Consider the following 10,463-nt stretch of genomic DNA (forward strand, 5'->3'; position numbering starts at 1 on the left):
TGAGGTAAATCTTTACTTGTATATATCTGTTTTTGCAGATATTTTTTGTTAATGACCTGCAAGTGATAGGTTCTATTTAGCATATAAATAGCAATCATAGCAACTAAGGGGTGAATTCACACTAACCAAAACTCTCAAATTAAGACCTCTCTGCTGGGCACTGTTTCATGCCAGGACGAGTCTGGGGTGGACAGGGTTTTTACGGTTGAAAAGTAAGGTAGGTAGAAGAACAAAATTAGAAAAACTAATTATTGCTTAGCACTTTATCCATTGCACAATTTGTTGATGTGGAGAAAAAAACTAATGGTATAAAAAAATAAAGCAAACATCTTTTTCGGTTGACGAAACGCAAGTCAGTTTATTGTAAAATTCACCTTATTTATTAAATGACTCTCGTAAATAGTAAGGGGTTTGTTTGCAAGTATCAATCATGTATTAGATTCAAAAGCTAACATTGACACCACATGACTATAAGAGAGAGTGAGTGAGAGAGAGAGAGAGAGAGAGAGAGAGAGAGAGAGTGTAAGAGAGGTAAGCAGTTTGTTGAGAACTTGTGAGGAGAACACCACGTTTAAAGAATGCCTTTAACATCAATGATAAATTAAGGGGTTAATAATCCATAGCTTGGAATGTTCTGCCGCCATACTGGTCAGCGATTGAGAACAGATGACTCCAGGCAAATAAACCTCTTCTTGTCTTCAACCGCTGTCTGTTCTTGGCCCCTTTTTTACGGTATGAACGAACTTGTTTGAAAACAGTGTTTCCACAGTCGGGCAGGCTCACTACAGGGGATGCATACAGCAAGATATGTTATGAACATTCATGTATTTTAATTGATTGTGACTTGTGAGATATTAAACCTCTCCTCAGAGGGGAGGTATATGTAACACATTCTCATAAATCACTTCAACAGAGCAGATCGTTTCATTAAATAAGATGTAGGTAACAAAAATTAAGAATGACATAGGTAAATATGTACATAAATAATGCTATTAATATATAATAGCAACATCTGGGATGGAGCTCCTAAGCGTAACCTTTTCCTGTCTTGACAGGGTACAAAACTGTCTTCAAAATCTAGTGGGGGAGAACCTTTTCACCTCTTTCTCACAAAAGAAGCATTGCAAATCTGTCTCTGCTCTATCGTTACTTTTATGGTAGGTGCTCGACTGAGCTCTGATCTATGGTCTCTCCCTGTAAAACATTTGCAACAAATACACATCTAACTACAACCGTCAATAACTTTCTCCACTTTCTATTTATCTAAAACTAAACGAAAATTCCATGAACAGAGTTTCTTTCCTAGAACTGTCCGTTTGTGGAACACAATACTGTGTGGCTGCTTCCCGGATGACTATAGCATGGTCACCTTCAAATATAATGTAAATAAATTTCTTCTGGGCTGCCCTTTTAACTAATTAAGCCCTACCGAAGTTCCACCATAACTGATCTTGTTGTCTCACCATTTATCTAACATTTAACCCTTATCCTTGAGTGCCCTCTAGGCCTTTATAAGTGGTGAACCCCCAAGCAAAAAAATATGTAACCTAACAAAAATCTATATGTATAAAGTATGTGTACATGTTTATATATTTTTATGTATATGATTCACTTCTAAACTAATGAACCGATCATTATGAATTTTACAATACGACTGCTAAGGATGAGTAATGTCTCCCTTACTATTGTAGCGATAGTTGATAGGAGAAATTGGATAATCCATCGCACGGACAGACTAAACAAACAATTTCTCCCATCGAACAAAAAGAAAATAAAAGATCTGAACAATAAAGTTAAAAAGGGAAAACATATTTAACAATAAAATATTCCTATGTTTTAAAAAAAATATTTTCTCAAATAATATTCAACATTTTGGAAATGTTTTTTCTCCCAAAAGTGAAACGTAAAAAAAAAAAGGAAAGAAAAGAAAAAACAATTACGAAAAAGAATTAAACTTTGTGAAAACCTGAGATAATTCGTTCAGAAATTCAATTTTTTATTTTTATTTTGGTTGACTTAGTATTTGGGTCAGCGTCTCCATAAAAGAAATAGATTAAAAGTGTACGCAACCACCATTGACTCTCAGAGAAGGTTTAGCAGTAAACCTGTTGGTAACAGTCACGAGGTATGATATAAGTAACACAGGTATACGACAATATTACACACACACACACACACACACACACACACACACACACACACACACACACACACACACACAAGATAAAGAACTTTTGGTTCTTGTTCAGAATTTCTCCCATATTGTAAAAAAAAAAAAAAAAATCATGCCTGATGCATGTACCCATGACGAAACAAAAATATCATATTCTACAAATTACATAAATTGATCAAATAGTTTTATTTTCAAAGATGAAAATCAAATTTTATGAGTGAGTGACCGAAGAACGACTGCTTTGTCCGCCATTTTGAAAAAAAAAATCTAAAAACAAAGGGAGATAATTCAATACCTTCCAACTGGAGAGATTTATGTCGTAATGCCTACAAATTCACATTAATCCCTTTAAAATGATTTTCTTGATAAAAATCAATCTTGTTTAATTTACGCAATTTTGGAATGTGATATTTTCGTTTCGTCACGGATTCGTACATCGTACAGATTTTTCTTTGTTTTTTTTAATATAGGGAGAATTCTGGACAAGAACCAGATTTATTATTTGTGTATTTTTTTCATATTAGCGGAGGAATCCTTCGCTCATTCTGATATTAGCCCGGTTTGCAAGAGCTTGACACTTCTGTCTAAATCAGATTCAGTTATTTATTTATTTATTTATTTGTGGACTATTATCCTCATATTTATAGTTGTTGTTTCACGACGTTTCGGCCAACTATTCCTCTGGCCTTTGTCAGGTCGTTTATCGCGGCGGGATAGGAATGCTGAATCTTTAACTGTATCTTCAGTAATTACTGCCTTCCATAGTTGTCGTCTCACCACATTTTGGCCAATTAATCCTCTGGCATGTGTAGGACTGAAATCGCTATCTTCAGACAATGCTCACTTGGAACTGTAGAGATTCAATGACGAAAGAACAGTTGGCCGAAACGTTATGAAACAAGAACTATAAAAGAGGAGGATAATAGTCCGCAAATAAATAAATAAACAATATACAAATTACTCATCTCAAAAGAATTCCAATAATTAAATAATATATAGATTCAGTTTGGTCACTTTTTATTTTTTTACTGTTTTTTTTTTTTTAATGGGTTATCATTTATCAAGGACAAAGACCATTCGAGGATAAGGGTCATGAAGAAGTTCACACGAGGATTAAAGTTGATTAATGGAATGAACTAGCCATTACTCCCCCATGCATGGAGTTTTGTTGGCACGTCTGATCTGGTGCATCGACCACTAATCCCTCCTCCCTCTCACACAGAGTCTCCCCAAAAGAGTTTCCAACCTAATCGCTCCCTCACTCTCAACCATGCTCCAACCTATCACTGCTATGTTGCATATTTGTGTCTATTTTACAAGTATTTTAATGGAATATGCACTGGCAAACTCGTAACACTTGTGCTCCCTCAATGTGAATACGCCCGACTAACTTGACAAGCAGCAAAATCCCACACCTTCACTGTAGAGGTAATTAGATGCTGGAAAGCAATCTACTCTAATAGTTTCTTCCCTCGGACTGCCAGACTCTGGAATTCCCTCCCTCTTTCCTGCAACCCTGACCGTACTAATCTGCAGAAGTTTAAATGTGCTGTGAACAGACATTTCGCTGCTCAACTACCCACATAGTCTCCTGTAGACATGGTCCCAAATAGTAGCCCGTTACGTCCAAGTGGCAATATGCCTTGTTTAGGAGTGAATAAGAGTAAAATAAAAATAAAATAATAATAATAATAATAATAATAATAAAGAGTAAACGACACACAATCAACCAAGCTCGAAACTCTGTCCCATCACCACAATGTTGCATTCCTGTGCTTGTTTTACAAGTACTTTATTGAAATGTGCTCTGACTCATAGCACGTGCCCCCTCGACATAAATACCCCTGACTAACCCGATAAGCAGCAATCCCCCCCCCCCTTCAATGTAGAAGTCCCTAGATGCCGGAAAGTCTTCTACTCTAGCAGTTTCTTCCCACGAACTGCTAGAACTTGGAATTCCCTCCCTGTCTCCTGCTTTCTTGACTGTACTAGCATGCAAAAATTTAAATGTAATATGAACAGACATTTCGCTGCTCGACTCCCTACATAGTGTCCCTGTACACATGGTCCATTGCGTCCAAGTAGCAATTTGCCTTGCTTGGAGTGAATAATAATAATAATAATAATAATAATAATAATAATAATAAACCATCAGGAGAAATTTCCATAAACAGAATTTCTTTCCGTCTGTGGAACACATTACCGTAGGACTGTTTCCATGCCGATTACAACATTGCTGTCTTCAAATCTAATGTAAACAGATAGTTGCCATAAACCGTGCGTCGCAAATAATAAAACTTGCGAGCAGGATAAATTAAAAAAATACTAAAAACTAAAATAGACATTATTTGGATTCTTCAAACTACTGTTCACATCTTAGGTGTTATTACCACAACTTTTTGGACGGTGTGACCTCTGCCCTTGACAACATTTTGGCCAATGAACAGAAACCAAAACATTTAGCGTTATAGCTGTATTCACTCCCATCTGCGCTAACGACATATGTATTTCAAAACGTAACAAATTAACGCAGTTAACCATATAAATTCATATTTGGGCATACGTATGACATATTTGCGCATGCGTATGACATATATATCGAACTACACCTGCCATATTCCAAATTTTTTATTTTGCCCCCTTAGCAGCTATTTTTCTGGCTAAAAACCAAATCGACCTTGTTTCACATGTCCAAATACCCCATATATCAAGTTCCAAGTCTGTAGACCAAAAATTGACGGAGTAGTTTAGTAAAAAACGGCACCGCACACACACAAACAAAGTCACTTTTATAACATATAGAAATATATAATCATCAGTTATCATTCCAAAACCAGAGGATTTATTTAATTTACACTTATAAGTTTTCTTCTTTTTTTTTTAATGAAGTACGTCTTACACGTGTTTCGTTTAATAGCAGAAGACAACTAAACAACTCCTTATAGACAGATGTATTTAAAAAAAAATAACTGTTGTAATTTTTTTCTTATATGGAATGAAAAAAGAATTAGGGGAAGAAAAAAGATGGTGCTTCTTAAGATAGAGTGGACAGATCGATTTTTTAAATATGTGGTTTTAAGCCAAAAATAACAGTATTTACTTAATTGTAATGTCCGAAATAGTAATATATCCAAAAATTATGAAACTTCATCGAGTAGAACAACTGTTATTATGTTTTTAATTTTAGTAAAAAAAAAAGTCTATCATTATCGGCTAAAACAAAACGTCGCTGTTGAAGTAGCGAAAAAGGCGATAAGTATGTCCCCTCTGTTTACAATCTTCAAGGAGTTCACATCTAGGGAAAATGCCATAATTTCCGTAAAAATTACTTTTAACTATAAATGATTTTCTACTCAATAAATTTTCGTAATTTTGGAATATATTACTATTTTCGACATGACAAGTAAGTACTGTTGTTTTTGCTTAAAACAACATATTTTTTAAAAATCGATCAGTCGACTCTATCTTAACAAGCACCAAAAAGATAAAAGGAAATGGAGATGTTTAAAGTCTGCAAAAACAGAAATTTAAAAACACACTTATTGTAGACTTTATAGGCTCGCTTCCAATAATTGCATTCAAAAGATACCGGAAAGCCTTCTACTCTAATAGTTTTTTTTTTTCGCCAGAAATGCTAGACTTTGGAATTCCTTTTCGGGTTTCTGTTTCCCCGACTATACAGACATGCAGAAGTTCAAGTGTAGTATGAACAAACATCTTGCTGCTCAACTCCCTACACAGTATCCCTGCAATTATGTCACAGATAGTAGCTCCTTACATCAAAGTCGCACTGTCTTGTTTGGGGTGAAAATGCAATTAAAAAAAAATAGAAAAAAGTCTTACAACGTCATATGAGATTTTATTAAAAAGATTGGCGACATATTTCCAAGATTTCGTATTTAGGTTCTAGATCAAAAATGAAAAGCTCAATAAAACTGTGAAAGATATTTCTAAAATATTTATAATAAAATGTAATTAGACTAATATGCCAATCGAAAACTCTTAAAATATACGAAACTAAAGCTAACTATAATAATCACATTAATTGTTATTAAAGCATTTTTTATTTTCGTAAATAAATATCTTACTTCGCATTAGAGAGATGGGATACCTGATTTCAGTCATAGTCTACTTAACGTATAAATTGGCGGCATTTCTGCATGTCAGTGACATGAGCTGAATGTGGGTATTTTAGTTTCAAGAACCGCCGACAGATGTCACTTGTCAGCCAAAGAACAAGGGTCGATAAATCTTCCTTTTCTAAAAGTGCGTGCAAACTAAAATTATATCTTGCTTCATTTTTATACAATTTTTCAATACAAAAAAAAAAAAAAAAAAAAAAAAACCTTGATAAATATTTCATTTTTTTATCATATTTATTATTTTATTTTCTGTTATGAATCACTCATTGAAAAGAAATTATATCAATACACTAAAATTATATTTTGATACATTTTTTATATAATAAATGTTTCGATTTTCATATTTTTGTATTATTTATTTTGTTATTATATATTTTTGTTTTATCGTACACACTTGTTTATCTTTGAGGTTCACATAATGACCGCTAGACGTCGGTTCTCTTTTGAAGAACAGGGGTCGATAACTCATCTCTGTTGCTAATATGTCACTGACATGCAGAAGTGTCAAATTGACCCAAAGTATTAAAGACGTGAGGACATCGAAAAGTTTGATTTATAAACAAATAAATGTTTGTTTATTAAAAAAAAAAAAAAACAATCTGCCTTAAATCGCTTTACTAAACTTACATTTTGAATTTAAATTTAAACACAGGGAAAGAAAAGGAGGAAAAACAAACAAAAAAAATATGTCTATCCTGACGAAGATGCGATGACGTCGAAAAAGTTTGATTTATAAATAAATAAATGTTTGAATAAAATAAAATACGCATCAAGTGCGCTTGAAAGCCAAATCACAACATAATATTAGGAAAATAAACAAATATTTTACTTGTTTGAAATCACAAATATATTTCAGAGGTATACTCCATCTTCAGTGTGTTGTTTTGTTTCTGTTTTTATCTTTTATTTTTCCTTGCCATGTTGTAAAGTTTGAGAAAGAAGTCTGTTTGTAAGGAGCCGCGCGTTGTACCTGACGGTTGTATTTTTAAATGTTTGAACTGTTCGTAGGCAACGCGAGAATAACGTCAAGAATGAGAGTTCATATAGAAACGTTGTTTTAATTTGAATAAAATAAAATATGCATCAAGTGCGATTGAAAGCCAAATCAACGAAAGGAAAATAAATAAATATTTTACTATATATATATATATATATATATATATATATATATTTTTTTTTTTTTTTCTTAAGAAAAAATTTAGGTTTAAAAGTTAGGTTAGTTCTGATTTAGGTTTCGATTCAAGCTGATACACTCAAGACATATGGATATATGTTTTATTTTTTAAATCACAACTTTATAATATACAATATGTATAAGAATCGATAGAAAATTGACTCTATAATAATATATACGAAATCTGCATAAATTAAAATATCATATTTAAGAGTATTTTATAACCAGGCTACGCCGGGCGTCCCTGCTAGCTTAGATAAATACTTTTGCTGTTTTAACAGAAGAGATACAATAATAATATCAGGGCATCTCCATTTATGCTGAATATCTACAGAATGCCAACATCTATATATCACATATGAATGAGTCCCCTGTGGAATTTCCACAGTTCCCGCTAGTTAATTATTTATTCATTCATCATCTTAATTACTAGCATAAGACAAAAAGAGCTATCACTAATTAAAATCTAATTTTCGGTATTTATATATGCGAATTACTTATTTAATTAAAACAAAACAAAACAAAAAAAAATCAAAGACAACTACTCTGATTTGAGAAAATATAAAATTACCTACCCTGAAACGTTTAAATTCAGTTTTTGTTTTTTTTGTTTTTTGTTTTTTACAAATATCTGACTAGATACACAGATAATTCGATTTAAAGATACGATTTAGCTATACATTAATATTTATATCTATCTATACCCTCCATCCGAGCACATTTTAAATTACGCCAATATTCTGTAAGGAATTAATTCATATTCGGGAATTAATTAAGAAAAACCTATGTAATTATTAATAGTTAGAAAATTAAAATTTAACAGTTAAAATGTTAACAATTTAAATTCTAATTGTTTAAATTTTAACAGTTTAAATTCTAACAGTGTAAATTATGTCTGTTTACATTTTAAGAGTTTTACTTTTAAGTTTAAATTTTAACAATTTAAATCTTAACAGTTTAAATTCTAATAATTTGAATTTTAACAGTTTAAATTTTAATAGTCTAAATTTTTAGGTTTAACTGTTTAAATTATGTCCGTTCACATTTTAAGAGTTTTAATTTAAACAGTTTAAATGTTAACAATTTAAATTCTAATTGTTTAAATTTTAACTTTTAACTGTTTAAATTATGTCTGTTTACAGTTTTAATGTTAACAGTTTTAATTCTGTTTAAATTTTAACAGTTTTTAACATTTTTCTTTGGTTTACATAAAACATTTTCTTCAGGTACATAGAATTTGTGTTAGAGATGTGAATATCAAATCTTTTTTAAATATTTTTTGGGGTATACATACTCGGTGGAATAGAATGTTAAAAGGTCCTGTGACATAATAGCTGCTTTGCTATTGATGTTGGCAAATGATATCAAATTACTGATTTTTAACAAAAAATATTTCTAAACTTACATGTCTCTTGATGATTGCTCTTTTTTTTCTCTGTTTTTGCAGCCTAATTTCAACCAAACCAAGACGGCAACCACTGACAGTTATGCTCTGTTGCCTGCCAGCCATTTTATCTCTCCTCCATTTTCTAGTTTCAAATTCCACCTTCTGTATTTTCTCCTGCTCTATTTCACAAAAGAACTTCCTCCTTTCGTTTACTTATTGAAACCAAAAACATCTTTTATTTTTAGTGGTTTTGTAGAAATAAAAGATTTTAAAAAATTTCTTTCACTTTTTATTTTTTTATACATTATCTAATAAACCACAACCCACAAACGTTGATCTCGAAAGTGGAATCTTTCTAGTAAATCTACGAGAGGACATTGCAAATGTTTTTGACGGTTTGTATAAGAGGACATTTTCAACCATTGTAATTTATTTTATGCATACTGTTATTGTTTACACATATCATCATGATTAATTTATAACATTTTCTTTCCGATTATTAAAACATCAAAATCATATTGAGAAATTTGAACGAAAATTCCATTGGAAAATTTTATCTTAAATTTCATTGAAAAAATTTCACCAAAATTCCATTAAAAAATTTGATCCAAAATACCTTTGCAAAAATTTGAACCAAGATTCTCTTGTAAAATTCGATCAAAGAGTCTATTGAAAAACTTGATCCAAAATTCAATTGAAAAAATCTGATCCAAAATTCAGTTGAAAAATTTAAACTAAAATTCCATAGAAAGTTTTGACCTAAAATTCAATTGAAAAATTAGGTCCAAAATTCTATTGCAAATTTTGATCTTAAATTTCATTGAAAATTTTTTATCTTAAATTCTATTGAAAAATTTTATCCGAAATTCTATTCGAAAATTTGAACCAAAATTCCATTGAAAAATATGATCCAAAAGCCAGTCTGATCGTGCCATCTGTTCATTGGAAAATTTGAACGAAAATTCCCGTTAATCTTAAAAGTAAAAGTTTTAAATTCTATTTTTAGATCAGCATCTACATCGTTTATTTAATATGAAAATCTTTTCAGTAACCTTCCATAGCAATGGTTATTAATATATTTTTATTACAAAACATTTTTACTATGGATCTCAGTATAAAAAGAAATACTTTCTTTTTTATTATGCATGACCAACAGTCTGTTTTATATCTGTTCAATGATCAAGACATTTGGATACGATGTGCAAAATTAAGATACACTCCTCTCTTGGCATGACTTTGATTTGGGCTGTGATGGCCCTCTTTAGTCCAGGAATAGCCTGGGGGTTGATTTGATGGAAATTCTTTGAGATAATCCTACAGATAAAAATTTTGATGGAGTGTTAACATCCGGTGAGTCTAACTCATTCAAAATCAATCCTCTCTGACTTATGAAATGATCACTAAAGTGTCCCCTGAGATCATGTAACAAAGACTGTTGAACATTTATAACTGAAACTTGGCGGGCAAGTGAGAGAGAGGGCGTAATTCTGTATGTACAATGTTGAACAATGAAATTGCCACTCTAGAAAAGAGGACATGATTCCAGTTCCATTTGATGAAAACCAGTTATTTTTTTTTTTATTGCAG

General features: G+C 31.6%; 1 protein-coding gene across 1 annotated transcript in view; it reads right to left on the reverse strand.

Moving 5' to 3' along the window:
* LOC145297522 (uncharacterized) overlaps positions 1-9,060 on the reverse strand; it is a 79,952-nt gene extending 70,892 nt beyond the window's left edge. The window contains exon 1 of the mRNA XM_080143431.1: positions 8,895-9,060. Coding sequence (XP_079999557.1) covers positions 8,895-8,999 — 105 coding nt within the window. The 5' untranslated portion in view covers positions 9,000-9,060. The remainder of the gene's footprint in view (positions 1-8,894) is intronic.
* Positions 9,061-10,463: the final 1,403 nt, after the last annotated feature.

This window comes from Euprymna scolopes, chromosome 18 (assembly GCF_053919585.1).
Source record: "Euprymna scolopes isolate OS-2025 chromosome 18, ASM5391958v1, whole genome shotgun sequence".
Taxonomy (NCBI): domain Eukaryota; kingdom Metazoa; phylum Mollusca; class Cephalopoda; order Sepiida; family Sepiolidae; genus Euprymna; species Euprymna scolopes.